The sequence below is a fragment of the Eleutherodactylus coqui genome, chromosome 4 (genome assembly GCF_035609145.1).
Source record: "Eleutherodactylus coqui strain aEleCoq1 chromosome 4, aEleCoq1.hap1, whole genome shotgun sequence".
Classification (NCBI taxonomy): domain Eukaryota; kingdom Metazoa; phylum Chordata; class Amphibia; order Anura; family Eleutherodactylidae; genus Eleutherodactylus; species Eleutherodactylus coqui.
The window spans coordinates 272,500,953-272,526,141 of NC_089840.1; the positions used below are offsets into that span (position 1 = coordinate 272,500,953).

General features: G+C 42.1%; 1 protein-coding gene across 8 annotated transcripts in view; it reads right to left on the reverse strand.

The window, feature by feature from the left end:
* Positions 1-25,189, reverse strand: part of LOC136624332 (oocyte zinc finger protein XlCOF6-like) — a 459,204-nt gene that overhangs the window by 49,341 nt on the left and 384,674 nt on the right. For 5 of the 8 annotated variants that reach the window (XM_066598256.1, XM_066598260.1, XM_066598259.1 and 2 more), the window contains 2 exons: positions 19,395-19,497; positions 1,116-4,562 (listed from right to left, as the gene is read on the reverse strand). The exons of 2 other annotated variants lie outside the window; for them this stretch is intronic. In XM_066598256.1, coding sequence (XP_066454353.1) covers positions 2,395-4,562; positions 19,395-19,497 — 2,271 coding nt within the window. In that variant the 3' untranslated portion in view covers positions 1,116-2,394. Of the gene's footprint in view, positions 1-1,115; positions 4,563-19,394; positions 19,498-25,189 lie in introns of those variants that run through there. One more of the 8 variants, XM_066598265.1, reaches the window with a different exon arrangement.

The window sequence follows — 25,189 nt, forward strand, 5'->3', positions numbered from 1 at the left end:
GAGATAAGGACTGCCAACAGGAAACCAACACTCACCTTGCAAACCAGCACACATAATAGATAAATTGCTGAAATAAATATAGGGGATTAGTTCGTGAAATGGCCAAGTCACTTAAGCCGCGAGCCCAACGATCAAGGGTCCTTATGTCACGCGGTCCCAACACTAGCAAGACAGCTGACCCCAAGCTGCAGGGAGAATGGCAGGACCCTACCTAATAGGCAAGGCGATTGTCTCGATAAAGGCAGCCCTGCGCATCCCTGAAGGGTTAATACACAGAACCAGACAGACTGGCACACAGGACACAAATCACACACCAGCATACAAGGGCCAGTTTACTCCTCATATCTAGCCACCAGCAGAGACATACAGAGCATGATGCTGTTCACACCAAATACACAGAACAGGGCTATCCACACCTAATGTCTGGCCACATGCAAAAACACTGGACAAGCCCCTGTTCAGACACCTAAAACCTGTAAAGGCATGCAAAACCAACAAACCCTAGAGTGAAGGGACACCAACTTCCTCTTGCAGAGGGTGGATATTTATCTGCAGACAGACGGGTGGTGATTGGCTAATAGGAGAACACCCCACCTAGCTAGCTTAATCATTCCACACCTGTGGGGGACTGCTGCTAGAAACCTATGTGGTACAAGAGATCCCAGCCAGCACAACTCTTACAGGTACCTTAAAAATTAGAGAAGGCAGAGAGTAAATCTAATGATATATTAAGTATAAAATGGTCAGAAATAGTGTTATTGCTTATGTATACAGATGGCAGCTTATCCTGAAAAGATGTCTGAAACTGTAGGTATGTTTTAATCGTCATTTAGTGCGCTAACTTGCTTTCTCTGGTATGACATGTGACTTTGATTTTAAATGTTGTATTTTTTGGTAACATTTGTTAAGCGTTAAAAAATAGGAATTGACTTGTCCCTTGTGTGAATTTTCTGATGTCTAACAAAAACTGATTTTTGGTTAAAACATTTTCCACATTCTAAACATGCAAATTGTTTCTCCTCTGTGTGAATGACCTCATGTGAAACCAGGTGTGATTTATGAAGGAAAAGAATCCTCGCACTCCGGAATCCAGAAGGATCAGCCGTAGACCCGTATATTTTTAAGGTCAATTTATTGATGCAACGCGTTTCGGCAATCTTATCTTGCCTTTCTCAAGCATATAATACATAAAACACAATATATATATGAATTACAATCCACTCACATTCCATAACTCGTGGTTACGCCGGTGCAGGGGCAATTCCAGCATCATCAAGTGGGAAGTACTTCCTACTCAAGTGACCGAATACGTCACTCTCTTCTCACGATGGAACGCAATGTGCTTTTCCATCTCCCTTTTCATTCATAAGTCGATTTCTACTACAGTGCAGTATACGCTGTTATTAAATGTACAAATGCTGTATTATCATGCACCGGCTTCCATATAATTTCTCAAAGGGAGAATAAATGAAATCCTAAGCTTGTGTAGCATACAATAGTATAAGGTCATATATCTCATCACATATTAAAACTAATTAAAATATTCATTTTTATCAACGGTCACATTATAAAAGTCAGGTACACATAGTTGTTTTTTTTTAAAAAAACCTATTTAAAATAGATGCTCATATTTCATTGATAGTTCATATTAAAAAAATCAATTTCAACCCATTTTTAAAGACATTTTTTAAACTTATATATATTATATAACAACTCTTTATCCAGCACTTCATTTTATATGTAGACTTCTCTACAGTGAGCGCTATTTCCAAAATCTATATCAAATGCCAACATCAATATATCCATTTCATATATACAGTTTATTATTAATATATCTTCTCCAACACTTTGTTCAATCCCAACGGAGTCAGAGTCTTCAATTTATAGATCCAGAACATCTCCTTTTTTCTAAGCTGGCTCATGGATAGTGATTGGACGTCTTCTAGTGGTGTGACATAAAGGTGTTCAGTTTGACAATTATGAGATTCCACAAAAGACGGGATAAGCTGTGTTTAAGGAATCCCCTTCTTATGTTGAATTTCTGATTACTAACATGGGACCTAAGTGCATTTTTGGTTCTACTTACATAATTCTTGCCACATGTACATTCTAATATATATATATGACAAATCTACTTTCACAGCTGAGTCTAGTTTTCTGTTTTAATTTTATCGGTGTATCATTTTGCCCCATTCTAATGTTTTCTACCAGATTTCATATGTTGACAACACTTGCATTTGTTTTTCTTACATTTATAAATTCCTGGTTTTAGTGTAAAAAAAAGAGCTTTTTTCCCTCCTTTTTCTTCCTTTCTTCTGGTCAGGAAGGAGCTAAAATATTTTAAAGGTGTGATTTATGTTTAAAACATTTCCCACATTCTAAACATGAAAATGGCTACTCCCCTGTGTGAGTTCTCTGATGTTCAACAAGAACTGATTTCCATGTAAAACATTTCCCACATTCTGAACATGAAAATGCTTTCTCCCTTGTGTGAATTCTCTGATGTCTAACAAAAACAGATTTTTGCTTAAAACATTTTCCACATTCTAAACATGCAAATTGTTTTTCCTCTGTGTGAACGAGCTTGTGTGTAACCAGATGTGAGCTCCGTATAAAATATTTTCCACATTCTGAACATGAAAATGGCGTCTCCCCGGTGTGAACTCTTTGATGTGTAACAAGAAGTAATTTCTCCTTAAAACATTTTCCACATTCTGAACATGAAAATGGCTTCTCTGAAGTGTGAGTTCTCTGATGTATAACGAGAACTGATTTCTGTATAAAACATTTCCCACATTCTGAACATGAAAATGGCTTCTCCCCTGTGTGAGTTCTCTTATGATTAACAAGAATTGACTTCATTTTAAAACATTTCCCACATTCTGAACATGAATATGGCTTCTCTGAAGTGTGAATTTTCTGATGTGTAACAAGAGCTGATTTCTGTATAAAACATTTCCCACATTCTGGACATGAAAATGGCTTCTCCCCTGTGTGAATTCTCTGATGTGTAACAAGAGCTGATTTGTGGTTAAAACATTTCCCACATTCTGGACATGAATATGGCTTCTCTGAAGTGTGAATTTTCTGATGTGTAACAAGAGCTGATTTCTCTTTAAAACATTTCCCACATTCTGGACATGAAAATGGCTTCTCCCCTGTGTGAATTCTCTGATGTCTAACAAGAGCTGATTTGTGGTTAAAACATTTCCCACATTCTGGACATGAAAATGGCTTCTCCCCTGTGTGAATCCTCTGATGTTTAACAAGATCTGTTTTCTGAATAAAACATTTCCCACATTCTGAACATGAATATGGCCTCTCCCCTGTGTGAGTTCTTTGATGTTTAACAAGAGTTGCTTTCTCGTTAAAACATTTCCCACATTCTGAACATGAAAATGGCTTCTCGGCTGTGTGAATTCTCTGATGTCTAACAAGAACTGATTTCTCGTGAAAACATTTCCCACATTCTGAACATGAAAATGGCTTCTCCCCTGTGTGAACTCTTTGATGTGTAATGAGAACTGATTTCTCGTGAAAACATTTCCCACATTCTGAACATGAAAATGGCTTCTCCCCTGTGTGAACTCTTTGATGTGTAATGAGAACTGATTTCTCGTGAAAACATTTCCCACATTCTGAACATGAAAATGGCTTCTCCCCTGTGTGAACTCTTTGATGTGTAATGAGAACTGATTTCTCCTTAAAACATTTCCCACATTCTGAACATGAAAATGGCTTCTCCCCTGTGTGAATTCTCAGATGTTTAACAAGAACTGATTTCTCGGTAAAACATTTCCCACATTCTGAACATGAAAATGGCTTCTCCCCTGTGTGAATTCTCAGATGTTTAACAAGAACTGATTTCTCGGTAAAACATTTCCCACATTCTGAACATGAAAATGGCTTCTCCCCTGTGTGAACTCTTTGATGTGTAATGAGAACTGATTTCTCCTTAAAACATTTCCCACATTCTGAACATGAAAATAGCTTCTCCTCTGTGTGAGTTCTCTGATGTTTAGCAAGAATTGATCTGTTGTTAAAACGTTTCCCACATTCCGAACATGAAAATGGCTTGTCCCCTGTGTGAATTCTCTGATGTGTAACAAGATCTGATTTCTCTTTAAAACATTTCCCACATTCTGAACAAGAAAAAGGCTTCTCCGCTGTGTGAGTTCTCTGATGTCTAACAAGAACTGATTTCCATTTAAAACATTTCCCACATTCTGAACATGAAAATGGCTTCTCCCCTGTGTGAGTTCTCTGATGTTTAACAAGAGCTGATTTATAATTAAAACCTTTCCCACACTCTGAGCATGAATATGGTTTCTCTCTTTTGTGAACTCTTTCATATTCAACTTTCCTTCTATAAATTTTATTTTGCTTTGCAGTCTGTGATGAATCAGAAGATAGGATCAGCTCAAAATGATCAGATGATGGATCTTTGCTGTGAAGAGCTGATGGTATATCTGTGATAAAGGCAGACTCCTCATATGCATCTTTGGTAATACTTTGATCATTTGAAGATATCAGACATCCCTCTGAGTTCATGCTACCATTATCTGCCAAGAAGAAACATAATTTTTGAATAATATAACCTGAAGCCGTATACTCAGGCTGCTTGCTGCCCATGTTGATCAGTGAAATAGTATTACCATTAATATGTAACCTTTATTTGATATAGGATAAGTAAGCTATAACCACTACAATAAAGAAACACCAACAAGGGGTATATAACTCAGTAATATATACACCACTAGTAGAATTAACTTTTGTATTCTGATGTTTTGCAAATATTGAATATGGTAGTTTTAGAGAGCTAAAGCTCGGTCTAAAGCCTACCAAAGCCCCTTGGTTTACCAATGTGGCAAATTTGGTGCAGTCATTTGGCCGTTATGTTTGTGTTCCGACTTGTTTCAAATATGTTGAGAACAGTAGATCATTAAGACCTGAAACCTGATCTAAAACCTTTAAAGCGTCTGATTTAACTGTGTGGTGAATTTGATGCATCTTGGTCCATTTGTTTTGTCTGTTCTGCATGCACGGCCACAAAAATTCACTTACATACAGTATATAACATACTTCTGCATCCTGTTATCTGGGTCAGTTTTCACCGTAATGCATTCTGTTATCTGGGTCAGTGTATCCGTGTTCTGGATTCTGCTATGTGGCCATATATGTCTTCATGTTCTGGATTCTGTTATCTGGGATAAGTAATTCTGCTCTGTATTACTTTATCTGGCTATAGGTGAATGTTCTGGATTCCATTATGTAGGTCTATGTCTCCTTGTTCTGGATTCTGTTATCTGGATATATGTTTATATATTCTATTATCATACAGTAACTCAATACCAGTGTAATAAGAGGTAATATTATCCTAGTCCCATAATTGGGGAAGTATGTTTCCCACATCACTACTGACAGCAGGAATAGGCCTCATCCACATTCATATCCACAGCTCAGATGTATTACTACTTTAAAGGCTAACTAAACTTTCAAGAAACTTGACAAAATCACAGTGACACATTAGAAGTTTTGTTCAGGGGGCTCAGGAACTGAAACTACCACCAATTGCTAAAACGAAGGGGCAGACGTGCTCAGCCAACTGGTGTGCACCTCCAGCTGTGATTGACAAGCGTTGTGTAAGGGGTTAAACATCCGTGTACTATAATATACATATTTATTATGTCTGTACCTTATGTTCCTGCCAGGCAGGACCTTCAGTGAGAGGTCACATGACTTTGCTCACTCTGATCTTTGTTGTTGTTATGAACTGACAGGACCTGATCTGCACCCTGATTGGTTAAAGGCCTGTGTACTAAGGAGCGAAAGAGAGGTCTTGTTCCCGGGCTCCGGTGGGACTTGGCAGCTTCAGAGAGTGCAGGGAAGAGAGAGATTGAGCTAGTGGAGCTGTAGCAGAGCGGACCTGCAGCTGGACTTGTGTGGATGTGAGTTCGAGAGCCTCAGAGGAAAAAGTCAGGATTTGCAAACTAAGGCTGTCTGCACACAGGCGGATTTGCATTATGGAATCTGTGGTGAGTCTCCACCTCCTGGTTCCGCAGCAAATACCACCCAAAGCATGCTATTGAAAAGTGATTCTTCTTGCACATGAGCAGAAACCAATTGCGGTTTCCGCTTTTGAAGGAAAAATCACATGCTTTATTTTTGCGTAGATTCTGCGCGGACGGCTTCTATTGAAGTCAATGGAAGCTGTCTGAACCGCAGCCCTTTAGTAATCGACATCGCAGTAAGGTCGCAGATTCGCGTCATCACTAGGCAATGACGCAGGGAAGCATAAGTTTAAAAAAAACTGCACTGCACATGTCAGACGACGAGCCGTGCGGACTATCCGCAGTAAAGGTGAAGATGCAGAAAGGCAGGTACGCATCGACACTGCTTTAGCCAGGGCCTGATTTTGCATGAAGAATCTGACCCCACCCATGTACAGGCGGCCTTAGTGGGAGCGATGTGAGCTGGTAAAAGCAGTCGGGTGTTCCGATAGATGCACAGTGAGCGGACTGAGCCGGCATCTCCAGGCAACGTGCTGTTGTATGAGACACAAAGATCAGCAGCCAGGACCGGAGTACGACATGGAAGTCTTTACGAAAATATACGTTCTCTACGACATCATGACAGAATATGATGGAAGTTGCTCCTCTGCTGACCTGTAGGGACAGGAAGAGGCAGAGAATAAAAGGCCCTCCCCTCCACCAAGCCCCAGTGTTTCCTTCCCCCACAAGACAGCAGCGGCAGAGACTCCACCACATCCTTCACGTGGGTGGAATCGGGTAATGGCAGCCCCGGTTACACCAGTGGGAAGTACCTCATCTGGGTCTCAACCAGGGGCTGCATGGGTCAAGGTCTAAGGATGGGCTGCTGGTGCCACTGCAGCCTTCATCCAGGCGGTGGCCGCACCTTCAGAGTCCCCGGCACGTCCGATTAAGTGGGGTGTCAGCGGCTGACGTCAGGCACTCCAGCATCATACGGAGCATGTGGAGGTGGACCTTGGATTAGGCGGAAAGCCAGCCAAATACAAAATTTATAAAGCCTCTGCATCAATGGAACGCTGCGGATGGCCGCTTGCAAGTAAGGCTTCTGGGACCCACTGCAGGAATGGCAGCCAGAGAGGATCCGGAAAGTCTCCAGACTGTAAGTGGTCCTGTGGGCCAACCAAAAATGCACCTGCACTAGACTCACTTCACTTACTAAGTATTCCTTGTCATTTCAGGACAGGGATACTCAAAAGCCCAGGGAGGCTAGAAGGAGTAAGCAATGTCCAATGTGTTTTGGAAAGTTGTACGAGGATTACACTAAAAAACTTTGTGCTACTTGTTCTGTTAAAATACTGCAAGAGGAAAAATCATGTTTTATGTCTGACATTAGGGCAATGGTCCGTGAAGAGGTTCAGTCTTCCTTTGCAGAGTTCCAGCCAGGGCCCTCGGGGGCCGCAAGAAGGACGGCTCTGGTTGTGTCGGATTCTGACTCCGTCATAGCCGAAGATTTTTCTCTGGGAGAACTGAGTGAGGCAGTGCAGGAGGAAAATAAATACTTATTTTCTTCCTCCATCATGGATCAGTTGCTTAAGGCGGTCTGTAAGACCATGCAGGTGCAACAACTGCATACAGCGCAGGACAAAATGTTCGCGGGTCTTTTACTGCAACGCAAGTCAGTTTTTCCCGTAAATACTACCCTTAAATGCCTGATTTTAAATAAGTGGCAATGTGTTGAACAGAGTCCCTTGGTTTCAAAGGACTTTAAGGGCTGACTCGTTCTCAGAAGAGGACGTCGCCACCATTACTGAAATACCCAAAATAGATATGGCCATTTCCATGGTGACAAGGAAGTTGGGTCTACCTTTTGATGACGCATCCCACCTGAAAGACTTTATGGACAGCAAGGTGAATACAGTCATGCAAAGAGCCTAGACTGCGTCAAGTTTGGACATAAAAATCGAATATTGCTGCTACATCTGTAGCACATTCTATGGCGGGCTGGCTCGACCAATTGTCCACGTTAATTGACCAAAAGACTACAAGGGAGGAAATTGCCAGTGGTATTCTCCTGCGACAGATGGCCATGGGCTTCTTGGCAGATGCATCCATGGAGTCCTTTCACTTTGGGGCTCGTGCAGCGGCCTTATCTAACACAGCCAGACATCACCTTTAAAAACAAACTCTGTGCCTTGCCTTTTTGGGGTCACCAAACTTTCGGGCCAGACCTCCTACATCGCCTCCTAGAAAAAGTGGTAGACAAAAGCCAGGGGCTTCCAATTGACAGACCTCATAAAAGACCATTTACACCTAGTCTCTCGTCCTATGCCTATGTGTGGAAAGGGAAGTCTGGGAGATGGTCTTATCTAAAGAGAGGAAGGGGTAAGGCTATTAAACCTTGGGGGCCATCATTCCCATCCCCATACGAGATCAAAAGGGATTTTACTCTCCCTTATTTCTCGCCCCCAAACACAATGGATCACACTGAACCATAATTAACCTTAAAAACCTAAACAACTTCATAGTGTATAGGAAGTTTAAAATGGAAACCATCAAAACCTTAACCCCCTTATTAGTGCAGATAGTATTATGGTCACTATTGACCTTAAGGGCGCATATTATCACATTTACATTTACCCCAACTTTCAAAAGTTCTCGAGATTTGCTCTGGAAATTGAAGGTTCAGTCTGTCACTTCCAATTCACTTGCCTTTCCTTTGGGATTTCCTCCTTTCCACATGTTTTTTCCAAAGTGGTTATCGAGATGGTAGCCTACCTACGTAGGTTGGGAATAATTATCATTCCATACTTGGATGATTTCTTTCTGGTGGTGGATTCTCCTGCAATTTTAAAAATTCATCTAGACATCACGCTAGTGTTGCTGCAGGACCTAGGCTGGAATATCAATTATCAGAAGTCCCAGCATGGATCCCGAAAGTAGGAAAAAATTTTTTAGGAGTAATCCTGGATTCCCACCGTCCGTGTTCTTCCTTATCCCCATTCAGGAAACAGCACATTCTTGATGAATATTCAGCCTTGTATGGGAAATCAGGAGTGTCATGCAGGGAAGGCATGCGGATCCTGGGGTTAATGACGGCTTTATCAACATCGTACCCTGGGCCCAGTTCTACATCCGTGAACTTCAGGCTTTTATCATCTGAAAATGGGACAAATCGCTGGCTTCTCTTGAAAGGACAATGCTCATTTGCTCCAAGGCTAGATACTCCCTTCGATGGTGGATGTCGGTTGACAACTTTTCTCGGGTTTCAGAGTGGAACCAGGACCCTGCGATAGTTGTGATGACAGATGCCAGTGCTAAGGGTTGGGGTACATACTCGGAAGAATACATACAAGGTAGTTGGGGCCCTTAAGAGAAAACTGATTATTCCAACTTTAGAGAATTGAACGCAATTTGGAAGCCCCTACGTAGCCTCCAGTCACAGTTAGTGGAGAAGCACATTAGGGTTTTCTCAGACAACATGACTGCTCATTCGCCACCAGGAATCCTCTACTTCAGCAACTGGCGGAAAAGATCTTTCGCTGGGCAGAACGTACAACCCAGTTGTTGTTGGCCTTCAATATAAAAGCGAACGAGAACACTACCGCAGATTTTCTCAGCAGGAGAGAGGTAGATCCTGGCGAAAGGAAGCTGCATCCCGAGGTGTTCGAATCACTCGTCACAAAGTGGGGCGCTTCTCAGATAGACCTCTTGGCTACCAACAGGAATGCCAAATGCCAGTTCTTTTTTTCCCGAAGCTCAGAAAAACAAGCTGTAGGCACGGATGCCCTCTCACATCCCTGGGATTGGGAACTAGCCTACACATTCGCTCCTTTACCTCTAATACCATTCTTCCTAAGGAAGCTACAGAGGTCAAGAGTGTCAGTAAACTCGGTAGCTCCTTAGTGGCCCAAGAGGCCCTGGTTCTCTCGTCCACCTCCCGCCAAGGCCAGGTCTCCTTCATCAGGGCCCTTTCTATCATCCAGAGGTTCAGAAATTCAGGCTGGCAGCCTGGATGTTGAGCGGGTAAAATTTCTAGGGAAGGGTCTGTCCAACAAGGTAGTGTCTGCCATTTGCGAGAACCTTAAGTCCTCGACAAAAAAAAATCTACTCAAGTGTTTGGAAGAAGGAGTGGATGGGCCAGAGTATACAGGATTTAGAACATCCAGACATCCTCCAAATCTTGGACTTCCTTCAAGAGGGCCTGGATAATGGATTAAGCCCAGCACCTTCAAAGTACAGGTTGCGGCATTGGGGGCGTTCTTTGACTGCACACTTGCAGAGCGCTGATGGGCTAGAAAGCTTCTTAGGGTGCGAGTAGACTTCATTTATTTATTATACTCACCACCCCCGCCGGGATCTGTCTATAGTCCTCCAGGCCTATGACCCACCATTTGAGCCCCTTATGGACTTACCCATCGTTGGCCTGACATATAAGGTGGCCCAAGGTATTCCTTCTATCCCCCGAGGACTGAAGGCCCACTCTACCCGAGCGGTGGCGTGTTCTTGGGTGCAGAGAGCACACGCCTCCATTGAGTAAATTTGTGGTATGGCCACATGGGCGTCTACGATGGGAACCACTGGTAATTAAAATATAACTTTTATTGAACTCTTCTTAATAAAAATGCGCGATCAAAAACTAAAATAATGTGCCTCTTATTTCTTATGACAGCACTGATACGTTCTTTATGCCTAAAGTACTTTGTTAATATGTCCTTATCACACTACTGACACTGGAAATAGTCAACAAGTGCTAGAATCCATGCAGGATATATCTAGTGTAGATTAAAGATCTCATACGGCAATCATCTGGCTGTTGCCATCATTGTATATATATATATATATATATATATATATATATATATATATATATATATATATATATATATATATATATATATATAATCTCAACAAATAAATTTGTTTGATCAATGGCCAGTGGTTGGTAAATTGATGAAACTCCAACAACACTGAGATCAAACACAGGATCTATTATGCCAGGTCATCTGTGAAATTTTTGGACAAAAAAGACAGAACAATATATATCCTTGTGCAGCACTATTGTTTGCAATCAAGTGCTGTATTCACCACCTCGATATAGAAGTCCTGTATTCATTCATTCGCCCATAGGGGACAACAAATATAAGGTTATTAGAAGCCCACACTTAGTTTGTAAAAACATGGTGGGAAGTTTAAGCCCTGACCAACTACTTCAACAACAAAATTGTACCCCGTGGTCTCAGAGTTCATATACCACCACCCCCCAAACTAAGAACCCCAGAATTTATGGGTAAGTGGGAGCGGGAATCAACTGATAGCTCATTAAGATTCATGAATTTGCTACTTGAAGAAGAAAAGATAAACTTAGAAAAGCTAAGTAGAAACTTAGATGAGTCAATAAAGGAAGTACGGAAATTTTCATCAGAAGCCGACTATGAAAAAAGGGAAAATACCCTAAAAATAACTATTGACAAATACACAGGATATCTTAAAGAAAGGAATCATCATCAGTATCAGAGAGATCTGAGAGATTTTACAAAGAATAGAGTATATGAAACAAGACAAATGACTGAAACCGAAATGAGTTCTTCAGAAAGTGAACATTCCAACAGTGATCAAATTAGAAGAGGTGGTTTCACTGAGAGAAAGAAAAACAGGGGTACCATGAGAACTAAGAGTAGAGGTAGGGGTAGAGGCAACCCCAATGATGGTCATTTTTTAGGCCAACCCATAAGCCATTATATGACCAGAAACCGAGGGATGATGAGAGTAGCACAATCGTATCAAACCCACGGCCAAGTCCAGTAATGGAAAAGAACAATGTAAACACCACGATGCCAACCACTGAGGAGGATGCATTACAAATTATAAATCTGTCATCTAAAATTCTATCATCACATGAGGAGTCAGTTATTAAGAAGGGGTTGTCTTTCATCCCAACTAATAAATGTAGTTCATTTGATTGGATCAAAGACATTGCATTATTCCTACGTAAACTGAGATGGAAAAAGTATTTTGCCATCCAGGGCAGAAAAAAATGCCTGGACCTAGGATTAGACCATAGTGACCTAGAAGCAATTAATGCATTGGAAGCCCTTGAAGTAGAAGGAACACATGACCCTAGCAAGGGCCCTTTTACTGAACTAAAGTTGAAAAACACTAGTTTGCCCCCCTCGGGAGATTCACCATACATTGAGATCTTCGAGAACCTGATTAATAAAGAACTGGAGCAATTATCCAAACAGACCAAATTTAAACATCAAAATTTGACTCCTGCCGAAAAGAAGGCCTTATTAATTCTCGAAAGGGATGATAATATCGTTATCAAGCCCTCTGATAAGGGGGGCAATGTAGTAATAATGGACCGGAAAGTCTATAGAGACATGTGTTTACATATATTAGAAGATAGGTCCAATTATGAAGTCTTGTCCAAGGACCCTACTGACTCCTTTGCAAACGAACTGAAAGACATCCTCACACAGGCGAGGGATGCGGAATTAATTGATGATATAGAATTGAAATATTTGTATCCATCCTCTCCTCAAGTGGCTGCCTTTTATAGATTACCCAAAATCCATAAGGGAACAAATCCGTTAAAAGGCCGCCCGATTGTCTCTGGAAACGAAATTCTTACGCAGGGAATCAGCAAGTATTTAGATATCATACTTAGACCTTTTGTTGAGGCCTTACCGGCCTATGTTAAGGACACTACCGACATCCTCAAGCGCCTAGAAGGGATTACAGTATCCCCAAATACCAAATTGGCGAGCCTGGACATCGAGGCGCTGTATAGCTCCATTCCACATTCAGGAGGTATGAAAGCGGTTGAGTTTTATCTAAACCAAAGGGGTATACACCTCAAGGAGCATAATTGTATGTTACTCAACCTCCTATCGTTCGTTCTCACTAAAAACTATTTCCTTTTTGAAGGAAAACACTTCCACCAGCTCAGGGGTACAGCTATGGGGAGCCCTTGTGCCCCCAGTTATGCCAACCTGTACCTGGGTTGGTGGGAGGAGCTATCAGTATTTTCCGAGATGAACGAAAAATGGACAACATCTATCGAGCTTTGGGCTCGTTTCATCGATGACGTCCTTATTTTGTGGACGGGCGAAATTGAGGACTTTCTGATGTTCGTAGATCACCTTAACAAAAACAATTTAGGTCTTTTTTTTACTGCTGAAATAAATTCCCACAGTATCACCTTCTTGGATCTCCGTATAACCAAACTTGACGATGGTTCACTACAGACCTCTATTTACCGTAAGGCTACTGCTACAAACACTCTTCTGCATTGGGACAGCCACCACCCTGTATCCCTAAAACAAGGTATCCCAAAGGGTCAATTTATTCGGACACGTCGCAATTGTTCTTCCAATGAAGATTTTGCATGATAATCACATGAAATGACCCAGAGATTCCTTAAAAGAGGATATCCTGGGGATGTGATCCAGAAGGCCAGCAACTATGCAACTAATTGTAATAGAGAAGAATTTCTAAAAACCAGAGTAAAACCCAGAAATGATGGTAAGATCCGAATTATTGGCACCTATGACGATCATTCAAAAGAAATCAAAACAATCCTAAATAAACACTGGGATACCCTGCGGAGAGATAGCGACCTAGTAGAGCATTTACCAACAAAACCGTTAATAACATATAAACGAGGTCGGAATCTGCGTGACCGGTTGGTGCACAGTCACTTTGTACCGCAATCAGGGGCTAAAACTTGGCTGAATTCAGAACTCCCCAATGGTACATACCGATGCAGTGGATGTAAAGCCTGCAAATTTATCCAGCGTGGTGTCTCCTTTTCCAGTTCTTCTACTGGAAAAGTCTATCAAATACGAGACTCCATTAATTGCAGAACTGCCAGGGTTATTTATAAAGCCACGTGCCCTTGTCCCCTAGATTACATTGGGAAGACCACACGCCAATTACGAAGACGTATTCTAGAACATATTGGCAATATTAACAGGGGAGAAAACACCAGTGTGGCGGTACATATACGAGAGAAGCACAATACCGATCCCGAATGCATCCAATTTCAAGGCTTGGAGAAAATTCGGGATAATGGAAGAAGAGGAAATGTAGATCAGAGGTTATTGCAAAAAGAAACGCGATGGATACATCGTATGGACTGCTGTGCGCCGAAAGGGTTAAATGAGACCTTATCATTTACCGCCTTTATATAATACACGCATATACGTCTTCTTTAATTTCCTTCCTTGGCATTGATATCATCATGAAGGATAAATAAGAAATTGGCATATTTTTATATATTCCAATATTAAACATGGCGTTGGAACATCATAGGATGACCTTTATCATTTCGTGTACAATAATAATAGCGGCTAAGATGTAATACCACGGATTATGCCGGTAGTTCCTCTTTGGGTGTTAATTGACTAAATCATGAATAATAAACAATATCCCTCAAGATACATTCCTAATGAAGTATATTGGCCTTTCATTGCCTCATTACATTGTAATAACCAGTTCTTCTAATCATGCAGTGTATTTTATTGTAATGCAAATGCCACCTGTAATGTCTGACAGACTGCTCATCGTCCCATCAAGGGTTAATAATGTTCAGCGTCCTGTTGTGGCTATCCACGTCAGGGGTCCGGCGTCTGCGCTGCCAGGGCAACGGCGTGCCGCTACGCTTCCAGCTGCTGATACGGCTGGTTGGCGTGGTTGGCGGCCGCGGTCCTGTCGGCACTGCGCATGCGCGAGATCGCCGTAACACCGCGATACCTCGGCAGTGGTAATGACAGGAGCAGCTCATTGGAGCAGCTGGACGAGCCCCTTGTTAAGGGAGGCGGGGTCTGCACTACTTAAAGCCCTGAAGAACAGTGTCTGACCATCTATGTTCATTCTTTTGCAGCCAGTCATGCTGCTCATTACTTATGGCTCTACATAACTTATGCATACTACCCTGATGACGCAGCTAACTTAATATTAGCTGCAGAAACGCGTCGGTAGCGTTGTGTTGTGCTCTTAAAGGGGTCTTTTGTAGCTCTGTTGGACGCTATAACCTATGTCCAAGCAGGCTATTATTGCACCCTTATCCTTGAGAGGTTACACCAGAACAATGAATAAGAGCTGACTGCCTCCACCTAATAGTATTGGTGGGGCAGTATCCATTATAGCGCATGGGTCATTTTGTGATCTATATCTAAGGACCACAGCGATATATTGGACTTAAATAAGGGGTCTTTATATACAGCCTCTTTAGCAATGAGACGTTGAACATCCATGTAGGGTAATATAAGGGTGGATGTTCCCACACAACAAACTAAGTGTGGGCTTCTAATAACCTTATATTTGTTGTCCCCTATGGGCGAATGAATGAATACAGGACTTATATATCGAGGTGGTGAATACAGCACTTGATTGCAAACAATAGTGCTGCACAAGGATATATATTGTTCTGTCTTTTTTGTCCATAATTTTCACAGATGACCTGGCATAATAGATCCTGTGTTTGATCTCAGTGTTGTTGGAGTTTCATCAATTTACCAACCACTGGCCATTGATCAAACAAATCTATTTGTTGATATATATATATATATATATATATATATACACACACACAATGATGGCAACAGCCAGATGATTGCCGTATGAGATCTTTAATCTACACTAGATATATCCTGCATGGATTCTAGCACTTGTTGACTATTTCCAGTGTCAGTAGTGTGATAAGGACATATTAACAAAGTACTTTAGGCATAAAGAACGTATCAGTGCTGTCATAAGAAATAAGAGGCACATTATTTTAGTTTTTGATCGCGCATTTTTATTAAGAAGAGTTCAATAAACGTTATATTTTAATGACCAGCGGTTCCCATCGGTGACTTGGTTCTAGAAAAATAATTATTGGGATATTCGCCTGTCACGGTGATACATGGGCGTCTAGCCACACATTTTTATTAAACATTATATACTGGACTTAGAAGCTAGTCGTGATGCAACCTTCGGTAGGAAGGTACTGCAGGCAGTAGTCCCTCCCTAAAAGCTCTTGCCATTATTTGACATTTCTCCATTGGATGCTGTCATGATGTCGTAGGTGAAACGGGAATTTAGTTTATCATTAATTCCCTTTCATGAAGGCATCACGACAGCATATGGGCTTATTCCCCCCCCCCCCCCCCCCTCCTCTGACGGCATGTTTATTTTTTTGTCACATTAGTATGTATATAAATCTGTCTTTGGAGGTCAGTGAGGACAATAAAACACACCTTCTGGTTAAGAAATTAGTCACTGTGGTTATTTGGAACACACTGGTGTTGGTGGAGGGAGAGGTCCTTTTATACTCTGCCTCTTCCTGTCCCTACAGGTCGGCAGAGGAGCAACCTCCATCGCATGCGGTCATGATGCCTTCAAGAAAGGGAATTAACGGTAAACTAAATTCTCGTTTTTCTCATGACTTACTTTGGTTTCACACTTCTGTGAACTAAACATTAGAGCCCCTTCAGAAGAGTGCGGAAGCCGTGTCTGGTATATTGCTTCCATGGCCTTATCACTACATCTCATATAACTCTACATATACAATGCTGCTCACTAAGGCTTTACTTTTGTTATTCAACTGCGCCGTAATAATTAAGGTTATAGTTAAACAAATAACAAGGCCTTAAAATAAGATTCACAATCATATGGGAGCATTAACCCTTTCAGGTAGTCCCAGTAATTCCCAGACAGTCAGCTTTTGACTTGCTTGCTCTTTTCTTCATCTGGGCAGCTGCTGACCTTTACACGACTGTGAGGGGTTAATTCTAGTTTCCCTTTGTAATGAATAAATAAGAGGAAAATAAGTTTAATTTCTCTGAACTGTTATCTGTATTTTCTTTCTTTTCTTGTTCTCACATGAATTATTATCTGTTCTCCTTCTCATGCTGTCCTGGGAAAGTAGTCAAGCATACTTTCACTTTGATAAACTTATCACAGTGTGTTGATGTATCGTCCTTGTAACCGGTGTCTTTGAAAGACGTATTATTAACCCCTTAATGACACGGCCTATTTTGGCGTTGAGGACCAAGCGATTTTTTGGTATTTTTCCATCTCCATTTTTCAAAAGCCAGAACTTTTTTATTTTTCCGTCGACGCGGCCGTATAAGGGCTTGTTTTTTGCGTGGCGAGCTGTAGTTTTTATCGGTGCCACTTTTGGGTACATAGACTATATCGTAAAACTTTTATTTTTTTTTTATGATAACAGGGAGAGAAAACGTATCAATTCTGCCATAGATTTTTTTTTCTTTTTTTTACAGCGTGCATCATACAGCATAAATGACACACTAGTTTTTTTCTGCGGGTCGGTACGGTTACAACGATACCAAAATTCTTATATTTTTTTTAAAGTTTTTACACTTTTTTGCAATAAAACCCCTTTTTTTTGGAAATCTTTTTTTTTTCCTCTATAGCTGCATTCAAAGTCCTGTAACTTTTTTATTTTTTTATGTACGGAGCTCTATGAGGGCTTATTTTTTGTCAGGCAAGCTGTAGTTTTTATTGGTACCATTTTGGGAAATGTACAGCTTTTTTGATCACTTTTATTGCATTTTTTGTGAGGCAAAATGCTAAAAATTAGCATTTTGCCTCTGTTTTGTAGGGGTTTTTTTTAACGCTTTTTGTCGCACAAAATAAATAGCATGTTCAACTTTTTGTACAGGTCGTTACGGACGCGTCAATACCCAATATGTGGGGTTTTCATTTTTTTTTACCTTTTTTTATGCTAATCTTAGAAAAAGCATAAAAAAGGGTTTTTTTTACATTTTTTTTTAACATTTTAATTTTTTTAACATTTTTATTTTTTTTACACAATTTGAGTCCCTTTGAGGGACTTGCAGCACTGTGCCTATGATCGCTGTGATAAAGCATGTCAGAGCTACTGCTCTGCCATGCCTTATCGCTTGTACAGCGATTATAGGCACAGGCAATACAGGACGCCAGTGTCTGGTACTTGCGGGAAGTACCAGGCTCCCAGGACGTACCGGTACGTCCTGGGGAGGGAAGGGGTTAATTGTTCTTCTCCAGATGTCCAGCAACCTTGGACATGCGCAGTGATTAAATCCTCTATGAAGTAACTTCTTTATATATCGAGATGTTTCAATAAACACTTCACTTCTTCTTTGGCTAACCGCACACCCGTGTGGTCATCCATTTGAGTTGTCTACGAGTACTCGTATCTAAACCGATTGGGAAGCAGACAGCATCAGCTGAACGGTCTGTTTAAGACCCCTAACACGACCATCCTGTCTCGATAACAGAAAGAGTGAGGAGCGAGACTCCCTCCCCTCCCATGCGCTATGCACACTATCTTCGGTCATTCGATTCACCAGCTTCTGATTTCTTAACCGCTCTACAGTTGGCTCCATTCTATCCTTTGTGGCGGCTCCCAAGCATGGGGGTATGGTTGCATGTGTTGTTGGAGTTGTAATATGGCCTCCATTACTTTAAAAGGGATTGTAAACTACTGATGGCCTATGTGTAGGATAGACTAATAGTAGTAGATCGTCAGAGGTTCACTGTCTGGGATCCCTGCGGATCACTGGGCTAGTGTGCTCATGCATAGAGCTGAATTCTGCAGGAAGCAGACAGCTCCATTCCCACTGCAGTGGCCAAGCCAGGTATTGCAGGCACAGTTTACATTCACTTCAATGGCCTGCAATGCCAAGCCTGGCCACTGCAGTAGAATAGAGATGTTTGCTTTCTGCAGAATCAGCTTAGTCCACCAACCCAACAAACAGCTGATTAGCAAGTGTCGCAAGCCCAGAATACTGATGATCTACTATTTACAGATAGGCCATCAATAATTTAGGACTGGACAACCTATGGCCGCCTGCAAACGGCCAGGTCGGATCCGGCTGCGAGAATTCGGGACCCGACCCAAGCGCCTGCAGAGAGCAGCGCGTACTCACCCGCTCCCGCGGCTCCGGCTGCTTGATGTGCCGGCTGCCAGCGCATGCACAAACGGAAGCCGGCGGCCGGGGAGTGACGTTTCTGCTGGCACCATTCGGTGCTTTCTTAAATGTCTGCTCGGCACCCAGAATTTTCTCCCCGGGCGAGGCTTAGCTTTATTCAATATTCTCTACAGCATGGCCTTTTCTTCAGGGTGGTGCTTTTGCCCCTTCATTTTAGTGATTAGTTGGGGTCTCATCACCGGCCCCCCAACAATCAAACATTTTACCTGTCAAAAGCTTTCTGAAAGTTCAGTTCTCCTTTAAACGCCCCGCAGTGTTACCCCCTATAATAATAATACACTTTCATCCCTGGTTTACTTGTATTGTAGCTGAATAGAGGGATGTACGGCTGAAGACCCGACAGCACAGAGATTAAAGCACAGAACTGTTGTAGTCAGCGACTAGGGGGAATCTGGTATGTTCTCTGCATTTAGTGGTCACTCACCTGGGGGGTCATCTGTAGGGATCTCCTCCTTACACGGCTGATCCCCTCTCACATATGTCTCTGTAGCATCAGTAGGGATCAGATCTTCCTCCAGTTTCACCAGCTGTGAAATAAATATTGTAAAAGTCATCACACAGTTGGAGAAGTCGTGTGGGAGGTTTTATATGGCCAGAAAAGGTCATTAATTAGTATGAGGAGCCAGAATGACATGACAGCAGTAGTGATCTGGGCCAAATAGCTGCAGGTCTCCTGTATAACTCCATCCTGTTGCTTCTTTATTCCAACCAGAAGTCTCCAGAACCAGAAAATGGTGATAAGATGCGGAGATCTAATGTCTGCGGTCAGCTGTAATCCTGCCATCTCCAGCTTTCTCATTAAAGGCTCACTCCATCACAAACACAATTTCCATCCCTGCACTCCTCAGCTGATTATCACTCTGAAGGTCCTGTATACATTGCACTCACTTCCATGCAGCACAGCCTTCTGTCTGATACTTATCAGGCACCATCATCCTTTTTAGATTTCTCATGTTTTCTTAATCTATGCTCTGCTAGCAATCTCATGATACATCAGCATAACATCTTATAACCGGTGCCATCTCTGCCTGCTGGGAGGTGTCACGTCTAGGTGGCACTAGAACACCACATCTCAGCATGGACACAGGGCGGCATTCACACAAAACTGAAAAAGCACACACAATGTAATGCTGAGAAAGGCTGCATCACTCTAGGCAATTGAAGATGGGGAAACTTGTCCCTTACTAGTCAGTAAGATGGGGAACCCCTGCCTAAATGCGGAGTTAGCGTCCTGGTAAGGTCGACTCCACCGTCTTCACCTGACTATCCCTGTGAAGGGCCTGACTATCCCTGTGAAGGCACCTGGAGGGATTCACTGAACACTGCAAAGCAACTGTACAAACACTAACAAAGTAAAAGGAAAATCAAACCAGCCCTTATCTGTATGTAGATAGCTTTCCCTCAAAATAGAGGCTCCAACCATTATCACCAACTGAACTGTATACACAGGAATGGACAAGCTAAGGGGTAGGAATATAAAGCCCTCCTCACCTGCTGCTAGGGAGCACAGAGAAGGAACCACAACCCAAACCCTCTCTCACAGGTCGGACTCTCAGAAAGAATACCAGCTGCATGCATGTACTGATAGCAGCCAGCAGACTGATAGTGGTAGAGTGACTGGTCTGTCCCTACATCGTGGCCAACATGCCACGACTCTCGTGACCGACAAGCCACAACAGGAGGACGGTGTATTTATCATTACCCTCTATATTCTCCCTAAAAGGCTATAAGTATACAATAAGGGAAAATGAACAGTCATCTCCTTGATTAGAACTGTGTGACAGGAGCCTCTAATCATCATCAGTAATTGTGAGAAGTGTTTCTGACCCCCATGAAGAGCAGCTGTAGTACAGTCCATAGAGATTTATCCTCCAGGAAGTCCTGGTGACTTGGATTGTTTTCTTTAGGAGTCACATAGAGACAAGTAATACCCAAATGGTCACAATGAGGTCACATGACACATCTGAAGATAAGGACTCCACAAATTTTAAGAGAAAGGAATAAGTAAACAAAGTAATACTAGCTGACATATATACTGGGGGACGAGTTCCATGGTGAATAAAAAAAAATAGTTACCTGAAGCGGCCCTTTCAGGGGAATGGTTCAACAATACTTTTTTTACCAGATAGTGAAATCTCTCCCACTTTTCTAATCTTGGTTTAATTTTTAGATAATAGATTTTTTTATATATCCTTGTCTGTACATCACCACGAGGGCGGCCATCTTACCTTTGCTGCCGACATATCAGTTTCAGCAGCTACAGTGCTTTGTGAAAGTATTCACCTCCATTGGTGTTTTTTTCTGTTTTGTTACATTATGATTAGGAATGAAGATGGACTTCTGAAGGGTTTTTGCTATTTGCTTTACACCACATGCCAATTACTTGGAAGTTACAAAATATATTTTTACAGTGACCCATAGAATGGTAGAGTTGGGCGGGACCTCGAGGGTCATCAGGTCCAACTTCCTGCTCAATGCAGGATTCACTAAATAATCCCAGACAGATGTCGGGCCAGCTTCTGTTTGAAAACTTCCCTTGACGGAGAACTCACTACCTCCCATGGCAGCCTGTTCCACTCATTGATCACTCACACTCGCAGAAATTGTTTCTAATATGTAATTTGTGTCTCCTCCCTGTCAGTTTCATCTCATTGCTTCTAACCTTTCCCTGTACAGATGAGAATAGGGCTGATCCCTCCGCACTGTCACAGCCCTTCAGATATTTGTAGACAGCCATTAAGTCTCCTTTCAGCCTTCTTTTTTGCAAGCTAAACATTCCTAGATCCTTTAACTGTTCCTCATTGCACAGGATTTGCAGACCACTCACCATCCTCGTAGCGCTGCTCTGAGCTTGCTCTTTACAAATCCCTGAATTGTGTTCTCCTTTTTTGCTGCTGCATCACATTGTTGACTCATGTTCAGTCTGTGATTCATTAGTATACCAAAGTCTTTTTCACATGTGCTGCTTAGCCCAATTCCTCCTATTCTGTTTGTTCTTTTTTAATTATTTTTCTTGCCCAGATGTAGGACTTTGCATTTCTCCTCATTAAATACCATTCTGTTAGTCGCCGTCCACTGTTCAAGCTTTTTCAGATTTTTCTGAATCCTTTCTCTTTCTTCTCTAGTGTTAGATATCCCTCCTTGCTTTGTGTCTTCTGCAAATTTGATCAGGTTCCCCCTTAATCCCCTCCTCCAGATCATGTAAAAAGATGTTGAACACTGGGCCCAGGACAGAGCCTTTTGGTATACCACTTGATACATTGTTCAAGTTGGATGTGCAGCCATTTATGACCACTCTGAGTACGATCACTCAGCCAGTTGTGAATCCACCTAACAGTTGCCTTGTCAATCCCATATTTGGTCATTTTTTCAATAAGTATGGTATGAGATACTTTGTCAAATGCTTTACTAATGTCAAGATATACTATAGCAACTGCATTTTCCTCATCAACCCAGTCTGTGATTCTGCCATAAAAGGAAATTAAATTCGTCTGGCATGACTTGCTTGTTACAAACCCATGCTGGCTCTGATTAATTACTCCATTCTCATAGAAGTACTTGCATACATGCAGAACATTATATACATGGGAAGATCACTAGTTGTTACATCTACTTTCTGGGAGATAACACATACAAAATAGAAATTTAAAAGTTCAGCCTTCTCAACATTATTTTCCCTTTTGACTCCTCCAGTGTAGCCTTAGTAGTAGGTCAGGAACACTATCGTTTCTCCTTAGGGAGAGCACCTAGAAGGTGAGTGAGGAGACCTTTAAGGCCAATCATGCTCCTCTGGGTAATATGCAAATAAAAGGAGATGGAACAATTCCTCTGCAGCACCACCTATTGGAAGGCAGCTTTCCTGCAAATCAATGTTAGACTCTTTATACAAGTCTTGTTAGAATGAATGGGAATTAAAAGCCAAGTCAGAAACCATACACAGACAGCTGTTTCACAGCTTTAGAAGTATATTTAGGGTCCTTGTCCCGACGGAAGATGATTCTCCGTTCTAGTCTCACATCTTTGTCAGACTAAAAAATGTTTTTCTTCAGAATTGCCCTGTATTTACTGCCATCCATCTTTCCTACCCCATGATGCTATGCTGCCACCATTGCGCTTCACTGTAGGAACAGTGAATGGACATGGTGGGAAGTGTTTGGTTTGCGCCACACATAACGTTTCCTGTGATTGTCAAAAAGTTCAGTTTTAGTCTCATTTCATCAGAGAACCTTCTCACATGTGTTTAGGGAGTCTTCCACATGCTGCTTGCAAACTCAAAACATGTTTTCTTACGTTTCTCTTTAAGTAACGGCTCTTTTCTAGAAGCTCTTTCATAAAGCCCCACTATGTAGAGTGTATGGTATTAGGCCGGCTACGCGTGTTTGTCACCCCCTTGCTATTCTGGGCAGATGCGAGCATCCCTTTGCAAAGGATGCGGCACCTGAGACCAAATCACGAAACTGCACTGGATCATGGAGAAGACCCAAGAGTATCAAAAGGGGGTGTACGTGTTTCATCAACTACAGCAAGGCATTTGACTGTCAAACATGACAAGCTTTGGAAGTGTCTGAAGCAAATGGGCGTCCCAGAACATATTGAACAGCTTAGAAGGTCGCTTTACAACAACCAAGACGCAACAGTCAGGACAGCTTATGGAAACACGGATTGGTTCGGAATTGAAAAAGACGTACGGCCAGGCTGCATTCAAGTTGAGACGGTCCAAGATTTCATCTTCCTTTGATCTAAAAGTAGATTGCAATGGGCTATCTGGGCCTGGGATCAAGAGACAGATTACACTTGGTAGGAATGCAATGCAAGGAATGGAAAAGATCTGTAAAAGCAAGATTAAAAAAAAAAAAATCAAATCATGGTATTTGTATAGCGCCAACTTATTCTGCAGCGCTTTCAGGTAATTATTACTTATTACCCTCCAACAAGCTGGGTTCTCATTTTACCGACCTCGGAAGGATGGCTGAGTAAACCTTGAGTCGGCTACCGGAGTCATGTGGGGATCGAACTTGCAACCTTCAGGTCGTAGGCGAGAGCTTACACTCTGCACCACACAAGGCTCTTTAAAGACCAGACTGCTCAATGCAATTGTCTTTCCCCTAACGACATATGGGTGCGAAAGTTGGACACTCAGAAAAACAGACAGAAGGAAAATTGATGTGTTCGAACTCTGGTGCTGGAGGAGAATGCTTCAGATATCTTGGGCTGCCATGACAATAAACAAGGAAGTGTTAGATCACGTCAAACTGAAAACATCACTAGAGGACAAAATCATCAAACAGCGGCTCTCTTTTTTGGCCACGTGATGAGTGGCAACTCACTGGAAACAGTACTGATGCTTGGAGAAGTCAGTGGAAAAAGAAAATCAGGACGACAAAGAACAAGATGGCTAGATACAATCAAAGCCACCACGAACATGTCAATCGTGGAACTGAAAGAAGCCGTGAAAGACAGGAATGTGAGGAGAACATTGAGCAATCGAGTGACCAAAGGTCGGACGCGACTGAACAGATAATCATCATCAATACAGAAACTGCCTGTTGGAAAAGCAGACATTCTTATAACAGTTACTGGTGATAATCACACAGCTCCTATCATACACATAGTAAAGGAGATCACAGCTCATCCTCCTGACTCTATACTGTGGGAGTACACTGAAGAGAATGTCCTGCAGAGGACAACAGACAGGCACTGCAGAGAGGGTAAATACCTGGTAGCCGCGCAGGAACTGGAAAAAAGGAGCAGATCTTGCCATACTCAGGGGAAGTGACAGCTCAGTGAAGCTAGAAGGGCTGCTAGCCTGAGGTCCAGTTTTGGCTATGGAGATCTGAGGCAGACCAGTTTGGGAACAGTCATGCATCTGATGAATGAGGACACCCTCCAGACGCCCCGGAGGGGGTAGTAACATTGGCCCTGTGGATTGTGAATCCTAATTTATGGACTTTGTCTGCTGTGTATGATATACTTGTACATGTTTGCTGTGGAATAAAACTGGCAGGCACCAGGTTTAAAAAAAATCCCTGCTTCTGGAGTGTATTTAAACACGTGTGGTGCTCATGTGCGACCCAAGAGGCTAGCGATCTGCAAGAGAAAGAAACCCTCTTGCCACAGTACTTATGGGCTTCAGCTTATTTATAAGATTATAGAAGATAATGATAAATTAAACTGCCCACCAAGCAGGCAGAAATGGTACAGGCTCTAGCTAATGCTTTG